This window comes from Heterocephalus glaber, unplaced genomic scaffold (genome assembly GCF_053883595.1).
Source record: "Heterocephalus glaber isolate CG9 unplaced genomic scaffold, H.glaber_assembly_v1.0 deba00001608, whole genome shotgun sequence".
Classification (NCBI taxonomy): Eukaryota; Metazoa; Chordata; class Mammalia; order Rodentia; family Bathyergidae; genus Heterocephalus; species Heterocephalus glaber.
The window spans coordinates 11,394,977-11,420,272 of NW_028258379.1; the positions used below are offsets into that span (position 1 = coordinate 11,394,977).

Below are 25,296 nucleotides of genomic sequence, written 5' to 3' on the forward strand. Positions count from 1 at the left end.
AATGATATCCAGAGGAATGGCCACTGAAACACAAAGGCAGATCTCTAGCAGGCTAGGACTCTGTGAACTCCCCAGCTGGTCTGTGCCTGGAGCTCTTTCAGGAAAAACACACAATTTCAGATCCATGGTATTTCTAAATCATCTGTGTCTGACTCTGATACCAAAAGATGCTCATGGGATGTTCGGGTAGCTTTTCTAAATGTTGAAGTATCTCTACATCAAGTGTACTTCTCTCTGGAAGTCCACTATAGAACCAAGAAACTTTTCCAAAATCCTCTCATATTTTCAGCTGGCAGGTATAACACCCCACTGGCAGCTGCCTGTTGGTGTGCTTCCTCCGTGTGCACAATTAAGAAGATACCGGGCCGGGGATTTAGCTCAGTGGTTCCAGCACCTGCCTCGAAAGCTCAAGGTCCCAAGTTCAATCCCTGCTACCAAAAAAAGTACTAGGCTTCTTGCCGGGGATTTAGCTCAGTGGTTTCGCCGCCTGCTTCGCAAGCGCAAGGACCTGATCCCCAGCATCAAAAAAGAAAAAAGATACCAAGCAGAAAGGTGGCTGTGTCAGAATCATAGTTGTCAGACAAACTTAGTTCACAGCCCTATAGGAAAAAGTCCACTAAGCCAATGTATGCCTTTTTTCTGTTTTACCTTTTCTTTGGCCCTGAGTTGGTCAAACATCTCTTGAATTTCATGCTTCCAGTCATCCTGAAGGCAGTGGAAGGAGTCCTTGGGCATTTCAAAGAAACCAGACTCCTCTATGGTAGTCAGCTGGTCCAGGATACTCGTGAAAGATGGTCGTAAATGGGGGTCAGGATTCCAGCAGTCTGAAAGGAATACATGAGGAAACAGAAAGCGTGAATGGACAAAGGCAAACAGAAGACTTGGGTTATTCTATGATCTCATTTACTAAGAAATTCTCCTTTCTCCTTCCAGAAACAGATTAGAATTTAGGCAGTCCCAAATAGAACTCAGGAAATAAAGCTGAGTGAACTAGAAATCTAATTGCAGCAGTTCTGATGTTAATTAACAAAACTGAGGGCCGGGGATTTAGCTCAGTGGTTTCGCCGCCTGCTTTGGAAGCACAAGGTCCTGAGTTTGATCCTCAGTACCAAAATAAAACAAACTAACAAAAAAACAAAATTGAGCTCAAGAGGTTTCTGTGTAAAGTACTACCACCACAATTTACCATGTTAGTACACAATTCAAGTCTTGGCAATGGGTAACTACAGCCCAGCCCTCAATTTCCCATAAATACATGAGCTACCCTCTCCTCTCACCTTCCACAGTAGAATGATGAGAAGGCAAAGATACAAGCATCAGGGTGGGAAAAGTGAATTTCCTCTAATTCCAGCTCCGCTACTAAGCGATGGGGTGGCCGCTTACCCACTTAACCTCGCTCCGCTTTTCTTTTTCTTTTCTCACTTACAAAATTGTGGGATCTGACTAGATACTTTAGAGTTCCTTTCTTCTCAGTTGTTCCTTTTGTATGTAAGACACTCAGAGATCCTGAAATAAGGGCCAATATACCTCCTTATTTTGTGTTAAATCATAAGATACCAAAGTAATGGACAGTAGGCCTTAGTTACTAAGTGAACACCACAGTCATTGGAAACGAGGTCCCTCCTGGAACCTGCTACAGCAGGGTGTTGCCATCGTTTTGAAGTAGATCTTTCAGCTGCCCACAGGACTCCTCCTCAAGAGAAAAATACTTTTTCTCCTCTTTCTAAAACTGATCTTATGAAACTGGCCAGCATCTACCAAGTGCTATAAAAGGGTAAATTGTCTCCTGTTTTGTGCAAGAGGGGGTTTACTTACCTTCCATGAGTTTGGCAAAAGGTTCTGGGCATGTAGAAGGAATAGGAAGAGCAAGTTTGTTCATGGCCACTCCATAAGCCACCGCTAAGCCATCAATGCCTCGGAAGGGCACCTCCCCGGTCAGCAGCTCCCAAAGCAGCACCCCATAGCTAGGGAGAGGAAGAAGACAGACACCATATAATAAGCCAAAGGTACAACCTCAGTGAAACAGCTTGTGTGTCTCCCCAGCACACAGGGAAACTAATGAAATAGACGAACTGATGTAATAGAAAAGAGAAGCCACAAAGCCTACTAGTGAAAAGCAAAATCTGCAGTCAAGCGCACTTGGTTCCGGGCTTGTTCTAGCACTCCCCAGCCATTAGACTACGGGCAGTTTCTGTGTCCCTCTAAGCCTCCAATTCTTCCTCTGTAGAGAATAAATACCACTATCATTTTCAAAGGGCTGTCATAAAATTAAATGAGCTACTAAGGGTTTAAACAACTGCTAAATGGCCACAGCTATTTTATTGTTGTTACTGTAGAAGAGGCAGCCTTCCAAATAGAAGGTTTTCTGTTTTTAAAAAAACTTCAGCTTTCATCATAGACCTTTTTTTGCGGGGGGGAGGGGTTAGAAAAAGCAAAGAACTGACCACTCAAAAGAGATTTTGCTCTGATGTAAGGTTTCTTTATATGCCTACCAGGCTGTTTAGATTCCTGTCCCAGATCAGTGCAAGTGGGTCCTTAGGAAGACCTCTAATTCAAGGGGAAAGTTTCTCAAGGGCAGACCACTGGGCTGAGGCAGCACATGCATCAGGTGTGAGAGCTTTGGTGTGCCTTCCCTACCTTTCAAGTCTACATAAAGAATTTGTCATGTCCTGTGAGTCAGAGAATGTGGAGTACAAAGCTTACTGGAAGAACTATTCTATGAATTCCCAACCAAAGCCACCATTCAATCCTTCCAAGAATAAGTCAGGACAAGAAACTAAAAGGCTGTGAATAGTCAGAAGAATGGTGCTCATATTTTCAATACCAACCTCAAATTTCTTATAAAAGTCATCAATTCTGTGCAGGCAGCAGCAAAGGCCATTTTAATTAAGAAATAAACTTACTATCTATTTATTGTGATATCTTAGCAACAAAGTGCTAAGGCACTTTACAAGCATCATCTGAAATCCCTACACCAAGCCAGTACAATAAGTATTATCACTATTTGGCAGATGAGGAAAGCAAGCCCTAGGCAGGTTTAGCAGCATATATAAAGCACATCCATGGAATACATCATTGAGGGCCCTGGGCCAACTCAAAATTCCTCCTCTTTAGAGTGTCCTTCTACCATTTCTATACTTGGTAAATGCTAATCAACTTTCAAGATCCAATTCAAATATCCCACCATATATTCATTCATTCATTTTAAGCATCTACTAAATATTTACCAGGCATAAAGCTCAATGCCAGGAACTGAAACATATGATAAAAGACAGATCTGCAAACAGATTAGTGAGAAAGACAGAAAAGACAACAGGTAGAACAGAGACTGATGAGTCTTGATAAGAGATACTAGGAACAAATCAGACACAGATAGGAGCAAGAGGTGGTCCTTGAGCTAAAGCCTTGGCTGCTAAGTGAAGAAAGAGGCCCAGACCTCCAGAGAGGGGGCGGCATGCACAGAGACAAGTGGTCTAGATAAGCCTCTAGAGTAGTCTAGAAACAGGTGAACCAGAGCATGGGTTTGCTCTCAAAGCATCCCAAGCAAGTTAGCTTGGCTCCAAAGAAGAGGAGTGTGTTACCCAGTGTGCCAGGGCCTACATATGGGCCCTCATGGTGGCCTGGCCAGTCTCCCTGGACCACGTTTTACCCTCCTAAGGCTTTCAGAGATTATCATCTTCTTTATGTTGAGAGGAAATGGAGAGTTACAGGTCTTGACTTGTCTAGACAAGAACTTAAATTTTATTTGGTGGCCGGACACCATAAGAAGCTTTCTCTACCATCCCCTTGTTTGGGATCCTATGTATTACAGTTGTTTGCGAATCTACGGACTCCTAAAGAACAGGTACAGCAGTTTTAAACCTTTGCATTCTCATGGCCTGCTCCAGGCTCCTGTACACAGTAGATGTACACAAATGTGTGACTGGTAGGTAGGTGTGGGATTGTGTGCATGGTCGGGAGGTCCTACAGGCTGCCCTGGGTGGGCTAGAGTAAGCCTCAGACACCATCAAGAACTGCACTACTGCACTTTCTGCCCAACCTTTACTGTGACTTATTCAGATGGTTACCACACTGGGCAGCTTCTACTAAGTGACCTCAAAGAACCCTCAGCAGTGCTGATTAGAGTCCTAGGTTAGAGCCATTCCCATCCTTAGTTGTCTCTTTTTTGGCATCAATGTCCACTTCCAACCCGGAGAACATAAACCAAAGGTCCCATAGTTCCTGTCTTCCATCTAGGCCCAGATGATTGGCTTCTAAACTCTAAATACCTGGAAAGACAGCAGAGTGTTTCAAAGACACAGACACACCCTGTTTGTGTCCTGGAATCCTTCTGTGACAGTTTTAACACTGATTCCTGAGTTCTGGCAGAGATGTCTCACACCACTGGGAAGCAAGAGGAGCCTTAGATGCTACCCTTTGCAGCTTTAAGGAAGGCAGCTTTGCTCTCTGTGGGCTTGTTTATCTGCATTCTATTTGAAGGGTTTTACAGCTAGGAGAAGTATAAAAGGCCTGCTGCTCAACTACAGGGAAGGCCACCTCAGAAGGACTGACAGCCCTGAGTCAAATGCCTCCATTATTACCTTTCCAAACCTCAGTTTCCTCTTTGGAACAAAAAGACTGCAATAACTGCCTCCTAGAATAGTTACAAGGAACAGGTAACAACAGCCATTCCTCATGTAGAGATTGCCGTCTATGGCTGGTAATGTGTGGTTTCTATTCCCAAGGGCCTGAAATGAGGAAGTGTCTGGGGAGGGCAAGGTACTGCCCAGAACATCTGGGGACAGCCTTGCTTAGGGACACTGACTTTTAGAAAAGTAGCTATTCTGGAAATAACTAAACCATTGAGTTTTCCTGTGTCAACATTCTCTTTAGTTTTACAATGGAAGGTGGGTAACATAAATGAAGACTTGGATATCTCAGGCAAAAAGAGAGTCCCAAGAAAGAAACTGAAAAAATACAAAGTAGGTGGATGTGAGCACCAGGAGCAGGTGGGCAGAGGTCAGTGTGATTTACCCCAGAGTCAGTCTACTTTATTGCCCAATGTGGGTTGAAAGAAGGTGAAAATTCCTTTCAAGACCATTTGCAAGCAGTCTGGAAGGGCCAGTTCAGGGCCAGTTCCTTCCCAACCTTGGCAAATTCACCCTGGGTTGATAATTAAACCACCTCCAGAGATTTAACAACCCCTTAAACAATGCGGGGGAGTTTGAAGGTGAGGAAAAGATAAGAGTGGATAACAACCCTTCCAAATCAAAGACACAGCAATTCTGCCCCTGTTCTGAGCTGGAGCTTATGCTTATTAACCTGTGTCATCTCTAAGGCTGCCAGCTTGGGATCATCTTCTGAGAGGACAGGATGGGTCTCCCTTGAATGAAGTAGCCCGGGGAATTGCTTGCACTTGGTAATCATCTGTAACCCCATAATTCAGGAACTATACTGACTATCTAATCATCTTTGGCAAAGATAATAAAGTAATATATGTGAAATTACTTTGTCAATTGTAAAGTAACATACAATTATTACTCTGGTTACTTAACTCATTCAAGCTGATGTATTTATTGACATATATGTAGTGCATACATCAATACACTTATTGAAAATAATATATCGTTAATGTGGTAAAAAAATTCATGCTATATTACATTTCAAAAGCAGCTTATGAAATAGATGATTTCATTCTAAAAAATGGATGGATTAGGGCCAAGGATTTAGCTCAGTGGTTCTGGCACCTGCCTCGAAAGTGCAAGGTCCTCAGTTCAATCCCCGGTACCAAAATAAATAAAATAAATAAATAAAAATAAAAAATGAATGGATGGCCGGGGATTTAGCTCAGTGGTGCTGCTGCCTGCCTCGCAAGCTCAAGGTCCCCAGTTCAATCCCTGGTACCAAGAAAAAAAATTAAAAAATAAAAAAAAATGGGTGGATGCACACATGGATAAGGGTAAACATCCCCAGCCCGCCATGAACTTTTTAATGTGATGATCATTGGCCTAGACTCCCTTTTCCCCTCATACATATTAAAATAGCACTTGCCTTTCATTGTATTTAATAGTGAACGCCTAAATATCAACATAAAAATGCTGAGTGATCTAGTTGAAAGGGAGACCTCGCTTAATTCAATCAATACAAACTCATACGTTAAACATTTATTGTGCTCCTGTTATATGTCACTACAGAACTGGACAAAAAGACAAAAAGTAGTCTCAGAATCTGAACCATATGTTTTAATTCGTGCAATATATTGGCAATATTTTATCAGTTAAAATGTTTATGAGCCTGCTGTTGTCATATAGGTAGGTTTTCAAGATAGGAATATACTTTCTTTAATAGATGCTATTCAAATTTTATATTTCCTCCAGAGTTAGTTTCATTAATTTGTCTTCTGAGTTACTTCTTAGAAGTTGTCAAATTTATTTCAAAAAAAGATTTTTGTAATATGCTTTCTATATCCTTTTAAATTCTGTAAAATCTGTGGTAATGTCTCCTAGATCTTAGTATTGTAATTTAAAAAATGTATAACTGATATTGTGTAACAGGAAGAAAAGGTCTAAAAGAGCAGGGAATTGGGAGGGGTAGGGGAAGGGAAAAAAGGGAAAGGAAAAAATATGAGAAGAGGAAAAAAATGGAAACAAGGTCTTTGCAAATAGGGAAGGGTGGAGGGGGTGAAGGGAGGGCAAGGGAAGGGGAAAAAAATAAGAACCAAGATACTCATGTAATGGTACAAGATTCCCAATGATGAGTGTAACTGTATTTTATACCTAAAATGTACCAATAAAGTTAATGGGGAAAAAAAATATATTGGCAATATAATATAGAAAACCATCATTAATACAGAAACTCCCCAGAGCTGACTTGAGATTTGCTGCAGGCAGAAGGAAGGGGACCCCAGGGCCAGCATTCATTTCTAGGTCTGTCTGCAGCAAACAGTCCCAGAAGCCTGACTGATGCAACAGAAGAATAGGCAGGAGATTAGAGTAAGTGTATCAGTGCAAAAGAACACTTTCCTTCCAACTGTTGGGTTTGGATATACTGTACAGTATAGGATACCTTATGTTGTAAGGAAAGCATTTATTATATTTAATGTAGTGCCCTTCAACTCTTAATTTTATATTTGCGCATATGTTCTAAAATGACATTTACTGATGTTTTATGTTTTGTGGTACTGACTGAGGATTAAATGCAGGGCCTCTACACTATGCTCTGACCTTTTCTGTGTTTTATTTTGATGCAGGGTCCCACTAAGTCACTGCTTTGCCCAAGCTGGCCTGGAACTTGTGATCCTCCTTCCTCAGCTTCCTGGAGTGCTGGGATCACATTACCACACCCCGACTACGTCTGCATTTTCAATGAAGAAAATACAATGTACAGACAGGAATATAAGGAAATGTATATGAGGAAATGTCATGCAATCAGTTGATATGCTAATATATCAACTGATAAGCTAAATTTTTCTTTAGGACACACACAAACACGTAAGAAAAAAGGAAAATGCACTCTTAGAACACAAGCTTCACATTGATTTGTATTAGTATGCAAAATTTCCTCTGCTCCTACCTAAATTTGTTGACAGTGACATTCTAAATTTGTTGACAGTGACATTCATCTTTATATCTTTGCATTCCCAGTGCCACCAGAAACACAAAATAAGCTTAATGTATGAAGAAGCAAAAGATTAAGTACATAATAAAGCAGATTGCCCTCCTCAACAAATCAAAAAAAAAAAAAGAGTAAACATACCAAAATATTATAGGTTACCTCTGTAAGTAGGTTTAGGGTGATTTTCTTTTCTTCTGTTTTTTGTTATCTATATTTTCTAATTTTTTTCTACAGGGAACATATTTTGTTTATATATATATAGAGAGAGAGAGATCTCTATCTAGATATATATACATACACACACACATACACACACACCCCTATATCTCTAGCTACCTATTTTTTATTTTAAGATAGGGTCTTGCTCTGTAGCCCAGGCTGGCTTTGATCTCACAATCTTCCCACTTCAGCCTCCCAAGTGCTGGGATTACAGGTGTGCACCACCACACCCAGTTTATTATTGTGATTCTTTTTAAAGGTTAAAATGACTAAGAAAATGTCACTACTTCATCCCATACACAAAAGTCAAGAAGCCCTTAATGCCCTTGGTAGTCACCACTGTTCTCCCTACATAACATAACCACAGGAAAAGAGTGTAGCAATTACTCTTCTAGAGGAAGTCCCCAGTCCAGACAGAATGAGAAATTTACATGGACAAGGATCCAGGCGATTATCATCCCACCTCTATCACAGCATGGGTAGGAGACCCACAGAACCACACAGAGCAGAAAGACAGTCTCAGCTGGCTAAATCCTTGCAAACAGCAGGGGTGCAGAGGCTCCCCAGATCCTGGACGAGGGGAAGAATGATGGGACCAGACTCACCACAGTACCAGGCACAGAGTAAGCATTCAACGAACAGTTCTTCAATGAGTAAATAAATTACAAGTCATTTTGAGAACCAGCTCTGTACCAAGTTCTTAGGTATGTGTTGGCCCTTTCTGGGACACCCTGCTGGGTCTAAAGCACAGTGGGACCATCATTCTAGAAGAGGCTTCCCAAAGTACAGAAAAGGAATATAGTTGGTGACATGTTACCAGTGTCAAATATTGCTGTATGTATACTGAGGGCACATATTTTCCTCTGGTAACGGTGAGGGATCTTCTGGAGCCACTTGGATGAGTACGCTTAAAGAGAGAGGGATTAAGCCCCATGCATTGGGTTCAATAAATTGTGTCTTGAAGGAAATATTGCAGGATAGGAGATAAGAAAGCTGGAACAAAGCAGAATGAATTATGTTTTCAAACCACATTTATCAACCAAACTGGGTCACAAGGCTTAAGTCCTGTGAGAATTCCAAACTAGAGACCCCACTAGTTGACCACGTGACAATATCCAAATTACTTCACCCAAAGCATTGTTGATTTCAGGTTTACCTCTAAATCATTCTCTTTAAAGAGTCAAATAATTTTATCAGATGCCTCTCACTATAGCCTCCTCAAGCTGACTTTCAGGATTTGAAGCTGAAGGACAAGATGTGGACATTAGTTTTGGAATAAGGATGCTTTGGGTAAAAGATGAGGGGTTTGTCCTCCATGAGAGGGGCAAGGCAGGACCTTTCAACTTTTGTTCCAAATATCCTTGTCCTGATTTGTTTCTCCCATGGAGGACAAACTCTTACAACGGCCTACTATTTCCCTGCCTGACATTTCTGTCACTATAAGAAGATCCTACATTTGGCATTTCTGCTTTCCCTTCCCACAGAGAATGTGTCTGGATACCTGAGGCAATTCTGTCCAAATTATCACCAGGAGAAACTCTGGAGTGTGTGCAAATAAAAAACCTAAAAGATTTCAGGGTCAAGAAGCAGAAGTCTAGTAGACATACTGGAAGTAGAAAACAAGCATGTTCCTTTCTTCCTGCCTTCCCATGAAGAAAGGCAAGAGAAAGTCTACTGCAGCATGTGGCTATGATTTGGGGGGATAATTTGGATGACCTCCCCAAATCTACTACCCCCAGCTTCCATAGTAAGAGTTTTAGCTGGACACAGAGTTGTCCAGCTAAAGCCTACATTTGCGTGCCTCCCTCGGAGCCAGATGTGCCCGACATAACCAAGTAAGCCAACAGAGTACACACAGAAGAGATGTGTACACTTCTGTCTTCAAATTTAAAACAAGCTGCTTTCTATGGATAAGCTCTCTTTCTCATTTTTTGCAGACTGTAATGCAGAAGTAATAGTCACTCAGATTTAACCATTCATATAAGGATAATGCACAGAGAGGGAACCTGAAATAACCTGGGTTTCTGAATGATCCTGTGGGCATAGCTGCCCTGCCAGCCTAGACTGGCTGGACTTACTCCTTGAAAGAGAAATGTGCTGGTATCTTATTTAAGCCCCCAGATCTGTAAGGCTCCTTGTAATATCAGTTTAGCCTAATTAATATTTAATCTCATTAACATATGGTCAAGTAATTAAAGCATTAAATTGAAATGAAACTGCTAGGTTTTTGTCCGTTTGTTTTGAGATAGTCTCACTATGTAATCCAGCCTGGCCTTGAACTCACTGTGTGACCCAGGCTGGCTTCAAACTTAAAATGTTCCTGCCTCAGCCTCCCAGGTGCTGGGATTCCAGGCATGGAACACCACACCCAGCTTGAAACTGTTCTTTTTAATGATCACAAACAGCTGAATATCAGAATAGAGCTCAACCTAATCAGAGAAAGTCAAATCTTTTAAGGATAGAAAAACATTCCTTCCTATTAGCTCCTTCACTCTATAATCAATACTTGGTGAAATGAAATCAATATTCAGACACTACCAAACAACACAGAAAGAAATTAAAAGAGACTTAAATAAAGGGAAAGATATACCAGGAGCAGGTGGGCAGAGGTCAATGTGATTTACCTCAGATTCAGTCTACTTTGTTCCCCTCCCTGGGTTCATGGATTGGAAAACATTACAGTTAAGATGTCAGTAGTCCCAAGATAATCCACAGACTTAACACAATTTCTATCAACAATCCCAGCCACTTATTTTGCAAAATGTAACAAAATGATGCTAAGATTCATAAAAAATCACAAGGAATTCAGAATGCCTAAAATAGTGTTGCAAAGAACAAAGTTGGAAGACTCACACTTTCTAATTTCAAAACTTACTACAAAGCTAGAATAATCAAGAAAGGGTGGTACTTGCCTAGTGATAGACATGGATTAAAGGAACAGAATTATAAATCCAGGAATAAACCCATATATTTGTGGTAAACTACATGACAAAGGTGCAAGACAATTCAATGATAAGAGAATGATAGTCATTTCAATAAATGGTGCTGCGACAACTGAATATAGTTTAAAAATATTATAGTTTGATTCCTACCTCACACCACATTAAAAAATTAAAGCAAAATGGATCAAAAACCTAAATGTAAAAGCTAAGATTATAATATTCTTAGAAGAAAACATAGGTATAAATCTTCACGAGCTTAGATTAGTCAGTGGTTCTTAGATATGACATCAAAAATACAGGCAACAAAAGCAAAAAATAGATAAATTACACTTTATCAAAATTAAAAACATTTGTGTTTCAAAAAAACACTATTAAAGAAGTTAAAAAAGTACAACACACAGAATGGAAAAAATTGTAAATCATATAGCTGGTAAGGAATTTTTTCAATCCTACAATTAAAGGACAAAGAATCAAATTTTTAAATTGGTAAAGGATTTGAACAGACATTTCTCCAAAGAAGATATACAAATGGTTAATAAAACATGGAAAGATAATTAACATCAGTAGTCATTAGGGAAATGCAAATCAAAACTACAATGAGATTCCATTTCACACAGACTAGGATGGCTATAATTACAACAGACAATAACAAGTGTTAAAAGGATGTAGAGATATTGGAACCCTCATATGTTGCTATGGGAATGTCAAAGGGAGCTGATACGATGAAAATAGTTTTCTGGTTCCTCAAAAAATTAAACATAGAATTACCATATAACTTAGCAATTCTACACTTGGGAGTATATCCAAGACAACTGAAAACAAATATCCACAGAGAAAAACTTGCACGTAAATGTCCATAGCAGCATTATTCATAAAAGATCTAAAATGAAAACAACACAAATGTCCATCATGCAACGAATGGATAAACAAATGTGTTTTATCCATATAAAAGATTACTATAAAACTATAAAACAATGGATTTGATTATAAGCTGCAATATGGATGAGTCTTAAAAATATTACACTAAATGTAAGAAGTGAGACACAAAAGAACACATATGGTATGATTCCATTTATGTGAAATGCCCAGAGTAGACAAATCCATAGAGATAGAAAATAAATTAGTGGTTGCCAGGGAATAATAGGACAGCAGATTGAGGAATGACTGATAATCGGGGTATGGGGTTTCTTTCTGGGGTGGGAAAAATGTTCTGGAAATACACAATGGTTGCAGTGGGTTGAATAGTGGCCCTAAAAAGATATGTAGATGTCCCAGTATCTGGAATCCTTATTTAGATTAGGATCTCCCCTAGAGTTTCAGGAGAGTGTGGCCCTGCTAACACCCATTTCAGACTTCTGGCCTCCAAAACTATGAAAGAAGACATTTCTCTTGCTTTATGCCCCCTTGTCTACAGTAATTTGTTATACCATAGTAGCCCTAGGAAGCTAGTAACAGTGGTGATCATTGCACAACTTTGTAAGTATATTAAAAATCACTAACTTAAATACATTAAAATGTAAGCTTTATGGTATGTGAATAATATCTCAATAAGGCTATTATTTAAAGACAATCTCTATATACACACATATCCATCTGCACAGATGCTCACTTTACAACACATTAAGAAGCACTGACTTCATAGACTAATGTACACTGGTACCCTAAAGTCCTTTTTCCCTTTTTCTGGATATCAAGTGATGCATCTACTGTTCCACAGCCATTCACTCTCAATGGGGACAGAACTATTTAGATCTATGTCCCTGTGACCTCTTGGGCTGACATTTACTAAGGGGAGTGGTTATTTGTAGTCTGTAGCTCTGCAGTTCTTGTGGCATGCTTGGGACTCATCTTTTTCCATTTCTAGATCAATGTCTACCAAATACAGCTTTGAGTAAAAGATTAACTAGATAACTGGAAAAGATGATTTCTAAGTCACCAAGAAAAAAATAGCACAAAGAATTCTTGCTGGCTCAGGAACTCATAGGGAGGACACTGGGTTGGCCCCTCTCCAAGTCCAGCAGTAACAGCCACTGGCGCCTAGCAATGCTGCTGAGCAAGCCAAGAGGAAGCTGGGGGAGAGCTCCAGGAGTCACTGAGTCTCTTACCATTGCACAGGTCAGACATGAGTGTACATGGTGCCTCTGGAACCTACTGGTCTTTCCTAAGGAGCACTCTCCAACACAAAGGGGCCTGCACAAAAGTGGTACTTGCCACAGACTCAAGGAGTCTTTTTTTTTTTAATAGATGAAGGTATAGGAACTGTTCCATGGCAATGTGGGATTTAGCACAGACTGCTCTGAGGGGGTCACTCAGACTTACTAGGGATTCCTGGGATTCTATGTGATCTCAGTTCTCCAAGTCCTAAAACATGTGCGCGGCCAAAGACACCTGGGTACACTGTTCCTGCACCTCTGGACCTTACCTCCACACATCACTGCCTTTGGAAAACATGGAGGAACGAATGACTTCAGGTGCCATCCAAGCATAGGTCCCTGCAGCACTCATCTTGGTGGTTCGGTGCCATTCTCGAGCCAGGCCAAAATCAGTGATCTTCAGAATCTTGTTGCTCAGGTCTCCATTCTCCACCTTCTGCAGGATCAATACTGGGCAAGGAAAAAAATACAGAAGAAACCAGAGTCTGCATTAATCACAGGGACACCATGAACACAGAGCCTTCCTGTCATTTTCCTGGCCTCTCCTGCAGGATTCCATAGCTCTGTTATGGTGGAATGATGGTAAGAGCCATCATTTCTCAAACACCTTCAATGTATTCATTTTTGTGCTACATACTTTATAGGTATTGCCTCTAATACAAACACCTTACAAGGTAAATAATATAGGTTGAACATCCCTAACCCCAAAATGATTTAAGGGTACTGAACCAGTAAAGTCTATAAATTTTTCCAACACTGAAAACAATCCAAAATTGGAAACACTCTGATTCCAGGCATTTAGGACAATGGATATTCAGCTTATCCTGCTTTACAGATGCAGAAACTGTGACAGAGCACTTTAAATCAGATTCCCAGAGTCACCCAACTAAGACTCCAGCACTGAAGCCCAGGCAGAGCCTGTCCTCTTCACCTACAGCCCATTCACACCTTGTGAAGGATGAGCTGTGAGTCATAGGTGACCTTCTGAGAAGCTACTTGGACCTCCCCTCTGCCAGGGCACCTCTAGGTTTTATCCACGACACAGAAGCTACAGGTGCATGTGGATTATCAAGGGTTCTGACAGTATCTGGACAATATCCACCAATCTTTCCATGTTACTTTACCTTTTTTTTTTTTTTTCCTTTTTTCGGTACCAGGGATTGAACCCAGGACCTTGCGCTTTCGAGGCAGGCACGGCGCCACTGAGCTAAATCCCTGGCCCTACCTAACTCTTAAAATAGCATGTCTCTTTGGCTCTGGAGATTTCCACAGGATCCAGAAACTCTCCTCTACCCACTGGGAATTGGCTGCATCAGCTGGAAGATCAGATACACACATGTTCACCATGATACTATCTGTGACACATCCCAGGAAGGAGGAACTGTGCACTGCAGAAATTATACTCTGGGCTCTAACTAGTGCCAAACACTAACACCAAAGCACTAGAGTATAGGAGCCACCCTGGCGCTCCTAGAGCAGCAGCAGAGGCAGCCACTTCACCCCCATGATGATTTCAGGGATAAATATGTCCTTCCGGGAGCAGATCTTGCTAAAAAGATCAAAACCAATAACTACTAAAGGGCTGTAAGGTAGCCAAGAAACTCAGAGTGGACAGCAAGTGAGCTCTCTGAATACATGGAAGCCAAGTCTCCATTTTCACAAGTGGGATGGTTGCAAAGAGGTTATGTTCTGTGCAAGCATAACCTCTTAGGGGCCAGACACCGGTAACCTGGAATTTCACAACTCTGTATGCAAGATTTCAGAGCAGGAAGGTTGGTTCCCTCTTCATCTCTGCTATTCAAGTCCAATGGCAAGAGTGCCAAAGGAACCTACTGAAGACAGACTAATGAGGAAAAATGCTGATTCAGCTGTACCCAGGCAGTTCTAACCAGGGAAACGGAACAAACTGCAAATGAGTCTTCAGCCCTGTGTGTGCCAGGTTATTCCAGAAAACTCCTGCTAGCTCTGAACTCCCTTCTTCCATGGATTCTCTATTTGATGATGTACCTTTACTTTTTAGAGTTATTTGCATTAAAAGATGCTCTTCCACATCTAAAGAAAGGAACCTTTGATGGTGGTACTTCTGGGTGCCCATTTTAGGGGAGGAGTGGAGGCAGCTGGCTCTGGCCACACATTCATACTCTTCTTTCCCTGCCCCAACTCCCACTGCAATGTCCACTGAATAGTTACACATTGAAAGGATGTGGATCGAAGATCTCTATGTCCTACGTGCTTTTCAGAAAAGGAGCAGCACAGAGGGATTACTAGTAGCTATAGAGCTGGAGGAGAAAAGAAAACAGCCACTCCCTGGACCTGATGGACTAACCCTCTTTCCTCCACACCCTCCCCCATCCTGACACACTCCTCCCTACCTCAGGCTCCCAGCATCCCAACGGGATGCAGGCCTTCGAATACTTAGGCATATTTTTAAGAAAAAAGGGGACAAAAACTTCCCGTCTCATCTATGAAAAAAAAGTCTTTCTAGAGAATTCTGTGGCAGAGATAAGTGGACACTCAAATGGCCAGGCAAGTAATACTAAGGAAGCCATCACTCCCACTTGCGCAGTGGTCACCAGCCACTGCTGTTTCTCTAAGCAGCCCATAAACACAAAACTCTGAGTGAGTCCTTCCTCTTCCATACTCTAAGGGGTTCAGTCCTGAGCGGAGTGGGGAAGAGGATAAAGGTTTACAAGATCAGCCTGTGGGATGCCTTTAAAAAGGGATGCCAAATGATGAGGCAGGCATAGCCCGATCAGCCCACCTGAATGGGATCTCCTTAGATTGTAGAGCCACAGCTCAGGCACCTGACAGCATCTGATTTAGGAATTCCAGGCCAAGGGGTCTTGCCCTCAAGAAAGAAGAGAGCCTGTAATCAGAAGCCAGCTAGAAATTTTGGCAAAGGACCACAGGCAATAGCGTCCTGAAATAATGGCATCTACAAGCATCTTTTACTGCTAATAATTATAGCACCAGAGTGTGGAAGCTCTACTCTTGTTTTGTACACTTCTTTTCTTTGATTGAGATGAAATCTGAATAACATAAAATTAACCATTTTAAAGTGAACTATTCAGTGTCATTTGGTACATTCACAATGTTATGTACCACCACCACCTCTATCCAATTCCAAAACATTTTCATCACCCTAAAAAGTAGCACATACCCGTTAAGCAATTATTCCCCACCCTCTCCTAGCAACCGCCAATCTTCTTTGTCCCTATGGATTTACTCTTAATGTTTCATATAAATGAAATCATACAGTATGATATACATGGTCTATCTTACTTAAAAGTTTTTGTTGTTGTTGTTTTTGGTACTGGGGATCGAACTCGGGACCTTGCACTTGCCAGGCAGGCAGCAGAACCACTGAGCTAAATCCCCGGCATATCTCACCTAAAGTTTTCAAGATTTATCTACAGCATTGCTTAGACCATAACTTCATCCCTTTTAATGACTGAATAATAATCCATTACGTTTGTGTGTGTATACTACAATTTGTTTATACATTTGTCTGCTGACATTTGGGTTGCTTCTACTTTTCAGTACTGTGACTAGTGTTCCTATGAACATGTGTATATTATTTTCAATTTCGAGGGTATATACCTAGGAATGCAATTGCTGGATCATATAGTTATTCTATGTTTCTTTGAGGGACCACCAAACTGTTTTCCATAGCAGCAGAATTATACATTTCTAAGAGCAGAATATGAGGGTTCCAATTCCTTCACATCCTCACTAACACTTATTTCCACCATTGTCATCCTAGAGAGTGTGAAAACTATGACACTGTGGCTTAGATCTGCATTTTTTTCTAATGGACTAATGCCATTGAACATCTTTTCATGTGCTTACTGGCCATTTGTATACTTTCTTTGGAGAAATGTCTATTCAATCCACTGATTTTTTTAAGTGTGTGGCTTATCTTTTTATTGTTACATTATAAGAGTTCCTTATATATTCTGGATACTAGACTGTTATCAAATAGGTGATCTGCAAATATTTTTCCTGTTAAATAGGCTGTCTTTTTACTTACTTGATAATTTCTTTTGGTGCATAAAATTATTAATTTTACATGAAGTCCATTTTATCTACTTTTTCTTTTGTTCATGTTGTGCTGTAAATCTAAGAATTCACTGCTGTGATGGTTGACTGATTGTGTTAACCTGAGTAAGAGACGCTCAAGTAAATTGGCTTAGCAATTCCAGACCCTAGGGCGGCCTGGCACCTATTTGGTATAAAGGGAAAATGAAGAAGGACAGATCTGCTTCTGTTTCTTTGGAGGCGCTCCAGTCTTCAGCTTCACCTTGGACGTCATTTTCTGGCTTCCAGCAGAAACCCTTCAGCTTCCGGCACAGACTCCCAGCCTTCCCTTGAAGACCCATCGGCCTCCTGATACAGACCCCCACGGGACACTGCAGTGAGCTCCAGACCTTCGACTGGATCCTTTGGATCTCCAGTGTGCAGGCAGATCCTCTGCACTCTTCCTCATGCAACTATGTGGATGGCCACTGTGAGCCAATCTTGTAAATTCTTATATATTTATATATCTTGTGTTATATCTATTTCTCACTTAATCCCAGCCAAAAGGCCAAGAAGTAATATATATCTATTTCTCTAATAAACACTGACTGACACAACTGCCAAACCCAAGGTCATGAAGATTTACCTCTATGTTTTCTTCTAAGAGTTTTATGGTTTAAGCTCTTATACTTAGGTCACTGATTCACTTTTAGTTAATTTTTTTTATCTATCATATAAGGTAGGGGTTCAAATTCATTCTCCAGCATATACCCATGTATCCTAGCACCATGTATTAGAGGAAAACTTTAAAACATACACAGCATGGAGCACAGTTCTCTCCAAATATGCTCTCCAGAGTGAGAGAGAAAGGTTATTTTTACAGTAGCTTCTGTATCTGTATCTCTGTAGTGAACCCTCTGTAAACTTCCACCACTGACAAACAGCTGCAAAAATAAATTATTGTGCTTTCCGATCTTGGTGAAGTTCAAGTGCACTGTGTTAACCTCAGCTCTCACATGTAGGGCAAGGACAAAATACTTAAAACAATGAATGATTTCAGGCCCAAGTCAATAAGGGCCAGGCCAGGATCAGGGCAACAAAGAGAAAAAGATATATTTGAACTAAAGACCTGATAATTAACCAGACATAGGGACTTGATGGAGTAGGGAGAGGTTTCTAGCCTTTCAAGGTAACTGGAAGGGTTGTAATGCTACTGGGAAGTTGAGAGAAAAAGGACATTTGAGGAAGCTGAGTTCAATTTTGGACTTAATAGGTCCAGGTGATAATAACAATAGTCAGTATGGAACAGAAGGGAAAAAAAGGAACTTTGATCCTACACCTGATACTATGTGATCCTGGATAAATTCCATAGACTCTAGACCTTAATTTCTGCTTCTAAAAAAATGAGGATAATGACTAAAGGCAACACAGTAATAAAGCAGCTAAGAGAGTACCTGGCACATAAACAGGCACTCAGAACACAATAGCTATGATTACCACAATTAAGTATCTTATACATGGACTCCACTCTCCAGGATTGATGCTGGAAGCCCAGCAGTCCCTGACACAACCATGTAATAAACTTCTGCTGTGTAAATAAATGGAATGGTTGACTAATGATAACTACTCATTACTTCTTACTACTCACTTCTTACACAGCTGCGTGATGCTATTTATTTAATACTCCCCATTAATCCTTAAACCCTAGGAACCAGGTAATTCCTTTCCCCATTTTACCTATCCCAAAACAGACACAAAAAGGTTCCATCATTTGTCCCCATCAGTGAGGGATGGGGATGGGAACTGCATCCAGACGTCTCTAACCTCAGAGCCAGCTTCTTTACCCCTGTGCCAAGTGATCTGGAGGCCAGAAAAAATTATGTGGCTTTAAGACCTCAATTTCTCCCTCAGCTTCACTGAGTAACTAGTTTTCTGTGCTCTCCTTTTTCCCAAAATCTTTCTTCAGCAGCCAAAACTAACACTACACAATTCAATATTATATATACTTCTTCCACTCATTCCCAAACACTGCATATAAACTGTCACATTTTTTCCTCTAGAATGTGATGGAACATGACTTCGAGAGTGTAAAGGTCTCATTCTCTCTCTTCTGAAACCCATGCCATCCCCCTACCAGGAGCCACGCACAGGAACAGGCCAGCCCTTTGCTGGCCACTTATATGACTATAGGAACATCTGTGCATCTTCTCAGACTGCCCACTTCCCCATCCTGTTGCCGGCAGGGTTACTGGGGGAAGACTAGAGAAAGAATAATACTCTAGCCAGGGGCTCACCAATGACTAATGCATTCCACATGTGTAAGGTGGGGTGGGGGCTATGAAAGAAAGCTGGAGGTTCCTGTCCTCAGTGGGCTTCCATCTTCTGCAAGGAAAGATACATGATGACACTGAAAAGCAGGTCAAGACAAAGTGTGAGATAATAATAAGGGCTGACGTTTCGCTATAATCAGTAAAAAGATGATCGTTGTTAGGGTTTAATCTAGATGTCCCCTAAGAGCCTCATGTACTCATATGTGGGGCTTTGGAAGGTGATTGCATTGTGAGGACTCATAACTGACTTGGTGTTAGGAGGTGGAATCTGGGCAGAAGAGGTGGGTGACTGGGGGCGTGCCCTGGAAGGGTTTAATCTCCCTCCCCAGGCCCTCCCTTCACTGTTTCCTGTCCACCACGCCCCTCTGGCATGCTATCCTCCCTTGGAGCCAGCCCAATATCCACCGAACTGTGAGCCAACATAAACCTCTCTCCCTCTCCAGTTGTCAAGTATTGTGTCTCAGCAATGTGAAAGTGACTAAGACAGTCATGGCTTTCGAAACCTCAGTATTTCCAGATCTAAACACCATCTAATCCCATTTTCTTAATATTAAAGAAGATATTTCAGATCATTAATGAACATGGGAAAGCCAAATATTCTCTTCACATTTTGTGAAATGTACAGACAAATAAAACGAAAACAAAACTTAAGTGTTAATTTTCAGTAGATCCTACCACTGGTCAAAGTTCTGTACCTAAGGCCTACTTTCTCTTCCAGAAAAGCAAGACTGAGGGGAGGAGAATGGGAAGCATGAAGATCTAAGATAGGCCAGGTATAGGTATCGAATACCCATAATGAATGTAAATATCATATGTCATGAACGTGAGCTAAGAATGATAATAACAAGAATGAAAGTGGGGAGAGGAGATTTAGATTTAGAGACAGAGGAAGATTAACTTTTGGGGGGGGTGCATATATACTAAGTATATACTCTACCACTGAGCTATACCCCCGCCCCCATGTTGACTTGTGTGATTTGCTCCTTTATTTCTCCTTTTGGTTTTACCACCTATGCATATACATCCTTAAATAAGATAATGCTTAGCTTTGAAAAAGAGAGTGGCAAGCAAAAATGAAACTGTGTGCAGTTGTTTTCTAGGGCCACCATAACAAATTAACACAAACTGGGTGGCTTAAATTAACAACAGAACTTTAGTCTCTTGTAGCTCCATAGGCCAGAAGTCTAAAGCCAAGGTTTCAGCTGGGCCAGGCTTTCTCAGTGGCTCTAGGAAAGAATCCTGCCCTGCTTCTTTCAGCCTCTAGTAGCTGCCAGCAATCCTTAGCGCTCCTTAGCTTAGGGAGCATAACTAGTCTCCGCCCTGTCTTCACATGGCTTTCCTTCCTTGTGTGTCTGCCCCTTTGTCTTCACATTGTTTTCTTCTCCAATCACTGGACCGGGGCCCAATCTCTAATACAGTTTGATCTCATCTTGACTATATCTGCAATGACTCTTTCCAAACTTCAAAGGTTAGAACTTCATTATACTTTTTGCAGGAAGGGAGAACATAATTCTACCCACAATATTGTGTAAGGGTAAAAATAGTGCCTTTGCTAGACAAAGCCTCCCAGAAGGAAATAAGCAAACTAAACTGAATCTCCTGTCATGGTTCCAGAGAATTTACCAGAGCCCCTTTGGGAAAAGGCAGCAGACAAGATCATGAATGAATCCTGGGGAAACAAGGTAAGTAGCCACAGTGGGGGCAGATACTCCACATCTCTCAGGAACATGAATGGACAACAGCTCCTGTATTTCCTGCTTCTAGATTCACTCTAGCCTACCTCTAGCTTTCAGGATTGGGAAAAGAAAATGCTTCTGTGAGGGTAAAATTGGTGTCTACTCAGTCAGTAGGGCAAGGAAGGAGCATCATCAGCACATAAGCCAGACAGCCAAGTGCAGATAGCGATCTGGATGAGGTTTCCTCAGCTAGTCCTCGAGTTAACTGATGGCACACGGACAGACAGCAGGTGAGCTGGTGATGATGACCTGAGTCAGGCCTTGAAGGATCTAAGTCACCTATTCTCCAAGGCCGGTACAGAGCCACGCCCCAGCATCTTGCTCCACCGCCCTCCGGAGCTCCCTTCCTCCTAGTCCTGCACTCACGCTTCTGACCTGTACCCTACTTCCCTTCTTTGCTGGTTTCTTCCCTTGCTCTGGTGATAAATTCTCCAGCAGCTCCTTAGGCAGACTGTGTGGGAAATACATGTATTTTTGTCAGAAAATTTCTTAACTCTATCCCAATATCTGGCATGGAGATGGTTGGAGCTTCCTTCCTTTGAAGGCATCCAAGCATAATTTCCCTGCTTCTAACACTAAGAAAGAAGCCCTGAGCCACTTTGTTTCCTGATCCTCTGTATATGCCTTTTTCTCAAAGGAACTTCTTAGTTTCTTCTCTTGCTCCCCATTGCTCTAACATCTCAAAGGGTTGTGCCTTGGGAGTACTTAGTGAACACTTTCAAATCTGAACACGCATGTCCTTCAGTTGCAGAGAACTTTCCTGAAGTACTTTACTGTTAATTTCCCTCCCTTTGTTTCTCTCTTCACTCTGTCTCTTTGGAATCCCTATTATTTAGATAATGAGCTTTCCAGATCAATTCTCCAATTTTCTTATCTTCACTACTTTCTTCATATTTTTCATTTTTTTCTTTCTGAAATGTACCACTCTATCTTCAAATGCTTCTATTGTGTTTTTCATTTCCCTATCATGCTTTATAATTCCTACAAGAACTCTTTTTTGTTCTCCATTTTTTAAAAAGTGGGAAGCCCAAATGTAGTAAAGTAATGGCTGTTTTTTGTACTGTAGCATGTTTTGTCCTTTGACTGAGTGTAGTACTGATCTCTCTCTCTCTTTCTATCTTTTTTTCTTTCTTTCTGTTTTTCCCACATATAGCTTGTTTCAGCTACTTTTTCAATTTGTACTTTGGTCCCTAATGCTCAGAGATATGGTCATCTTTGGATGTCTGTTCATGATTAAGCACCACAATTGCACTTATGTTTTAAAAGGGACCCCTTCGGTTTTAAAGGTGCATACTGAAATACTTACAAATGAAATAACAGGATGCTGGGGACTTCCTTCTAAATAATCTAAAGGTGAGGAATGAGTGGGGAGACTGAAGAAAGAAAATGATCCGAGCTGGCGATTACCGAAACAGGAGGATGAATACAAGGGGGTTCATTATGCCATTCTTCTTACATATGTGCATGTCTTCTACAATAAGAAATTAAAAGAGAAAGAAAGGAATGAAACACAGAAAGCTGACTAGAACCCCTAGGCACATAAGAGGAATTTATGAAGTTGGAGCTTCACTGTAGGGAGAGCAGGTAAGTGGAGAGATGAGTATCTGAAGTCACTCCTCTTGAGTGGGGTTGGCTCCCAGAGAGGAGTACATTTCTAAACTCCTGCTTTGAGAATGAAGACCTGGCTGCTGGGGTGCTAGGCATCAAGTTGTAAGGAAGGCTAGGGTGGTCCCAGCATGCAGCCTTCAGTATATAAACCACTACTACACTAGCCAGGTTTCTGTGGTTTAAACTGATTGGCTACTGCTTTTCCTTTCCCTTTGGCAAAGGTCTTACATCAATTACCACTTCTCTGCCTGTTTTCCAGCTTCCGAAACTTAGTTGCTGTAGTCCCTTCTCCCATGCACCTGTGGGTCTGCTGTCACTTTAGCTGGGCTTCAGGAGGGGCAAAGGCAGATGCACCATTTGTGTATGTTCAGTCTGCCACCCTACTGTTTTCTTGGGGCAGAGAGAAGGAAACTGGTTAAGTCTGTGCCCAAAGGAACCTGTGAAGCCTCCCAGACTTTCTTGATGTGCAAAATCTGTCCTGGGAAAGTATAACAGAAGAAGCCACAGGGTACTCTTGCTAGTTCCTGCCATAGGCCAGGGTTCAAATTCCAGATCTATGTCACAGTGTCCTCTCCTACACCTTAATGAGAGCAACCTCTGAGCTGCCATCAGGTAGAAAGAAAACAACAGATTTGAAAGCAGGATTCTGGCTCTACCTCTGTGTGATCTGCACCAGGTCTCCATCTGCATACCTTTGACATTCTCAGTCTTCCTCTGGGGCCAGCTGAGCTCCACCACCCATCTGTGCTGGACAACAGCTAAACCCAACAGCAAAGAGAAGTCAGGCAAGGTGACTACCCAAATAAAACCCAATTTCCTAGACACTGCAGTCCTTTGGATGCCTGAGCCAGCATTTGGGACATTCATTTCCTGTAGCACGTTGTCTCCAGTAGAGGAAGGAAGATGATCTGGGACCTCATGCTCAGCCAGCAGCCCAGAATGCCAGAAGACCAGCATCTTACACAGAGCTGGGCCCCTGCTCAGCTGACTCAGCTGGGAGAGCCTGATTCAGGGACCACTACCAGGCATAAGAGCATGAGAGTGTGCATCCCCCAGCCTCTCCGGGCCCTGGCCCTCTGCCCAATCTCTCCCTTCAGGCAAGGCCAAGAGAGGCCAGACTCGCTTACCAAAGCAAATGATTCACCACCTAGACTCCCTGACTCCCGCGCCTCAGTAGAGGTGTGGTGCTGCCTGGACACGGCAAGGAGATGCCAGCAGCAGCTAAGGCCCCAGCAGGGTTCTGCATTGTCAGCAGAGCTGCACCAAGTCCTGCTGGCACAATCAGCAAAGCTGTGCTTTCCCATAAGCACTCAGGCCAGGCAGCCAGAAGTCCCTATTGGAAGAACTATAGAAAGAGGGAGAAAACCAGGTCTTTGGGGATTTAGGATCTACCCTTCTTGTTATAGCAAAGGAAACCAAAACAAATGGATGTGTATAATTATAGCCAGCTCCCCCAGCAGCACAGACAGATAACATCTGATGCAGTGATCTTTTCCTGTGTCCCAGAGCTAAAGCTGAACCATAAGGCCTACTTCTATGCCCATGACCTGAAGAGGTAACTGGTGTTCAATACACATATGTTTTGAATGAATAAATGTAAACCATCACAAAATGTTTCTGATATCAATTCAAGCACCGGTCCACAAATACCTGTTAAAGGGCTCCACATTAGAGTGACCTAAGAAGCTACACTAATGATTTCTAATCTTTTAAAATATGTCCTTTCATCAAGATTTGATACAAAATGAAAGTAATTATATATCACAAACATATTATCAATAATAAAATGAAATATGTCCTTTCAGCTAAAAAAAAACCCAATGCCATTATGATGCTAGTTGTTTTTTTATTATGTGTAGACAGCAATGTTTATGAGGGACTTAGCATCAGGCTTTGGACTGAGTGATTTACATCCATAATCTTACTTAACCCTCTCAACAACTCAGGAAGGTAGGTACTACCTCCATGCCCACTTTCAGACATGGAGGCTGAAATTCAGACAGGCTGGCCCAGAGGTGGTCAGGGGCAGAGGTCAGACCCAACCCATGTCAGAATGAAATTAGGGCCCCAAAACACTATGTCTTATTACACATCCACTTGAAAACCAGAAGTATAAATATTTACACTTCCTACAGAAGCAGACAGCAGCCCTCTCCAGGGAAACCATGGTCTCAGTGCTGCAACCAGAAGCATGGTAAGAAGGTAGCAGATTATTGCTCCTGAGCAAGGGAACTACCTGTCTGCTGCCTTCTCACATCCAGGTATGTGTCTCAAGGTCTCCAACTCCAAAGAAGTGAATGGGAGAGAAATCTCCAGTAAGGGTTAAAACAGAAGGTTAGAGTCAGCAGTGTTTGTGAGAAAGAAAGTAAACTGAAAACACAGCAGAAATGGACTGCTACATTAGCAGCCCTGCAGTATATCAGGGAAGAATTAACAAGGGATTAATGGTAGGAAGAGTCTGATATCTGTGACCTAGCCTGCCAGTCACGACGGTTATGCTCCCCTCTTCCAGCATAACAGCATCCCCAATTTCAAGGTGGGCACTTGCCCACTCATTACACTAACAACACTTCCCAGTCTCTGTTCCTTTATCCAGGTAACTAAGGAATAGCACATGGCTTTCCTTACCTTTCCGTAATCTGTCTTAAAAGATACCAGCTAGGGGCCTTTAGCCTGAGCTTCATTCCTTTCTACATTG

General features: G+C 41.7%; 2 protein-coding genes across 7 annotated transcripts in view; one reads left to right on the top strand and one right to left on the bottom strand.

Moving 5' to 3' along the window:
- The window catches only part of Ttc9 (tetratricopeptide repeat domain 9), a 109,201-nt gene extending 96,024 nt beyond the window's left edge, over positions 1–13,177 (top strand). Inside the window, exon 5 of the mRNA XM_087195339.1 lies at positions 7,229–13,177. The gene's annotated coding sequence lies outside the window, so the exon portion shown is untranslated. The remainder of the gene's footprint in view (positions 1–7,228) is intronic.
- Map3k9 (mitogen-activated protein kinase kinase kinase 9) overlaps positions 1–25,296 on the bottom strand; it is a 72,111-nt gene that overhangs the window by 19,518 nt on the left and 27,297 nt on the right. For all 6 annotated transcript variants that reach the window (XM_021247099.2, XM_004837292.4, XM_004837291.4 and 3 more), the window contains exons 3-5: positions 13,177–13,357; positions 1,816–1,964; positions 649–824 (exon numbers count right to left, since the gene is read on the bottom strand). In XM_021247099.2, the coding sequence (XP_021102758.1) occupies positions 649–824; positions 1,816–1,964; positions 13,177–13,357 (506 nt within the window). The remainder of the gene's footprint in view (positions 1–648; positions 825–1,815; positions 1,965–13,176; positions 13,358–25,296) is intronic.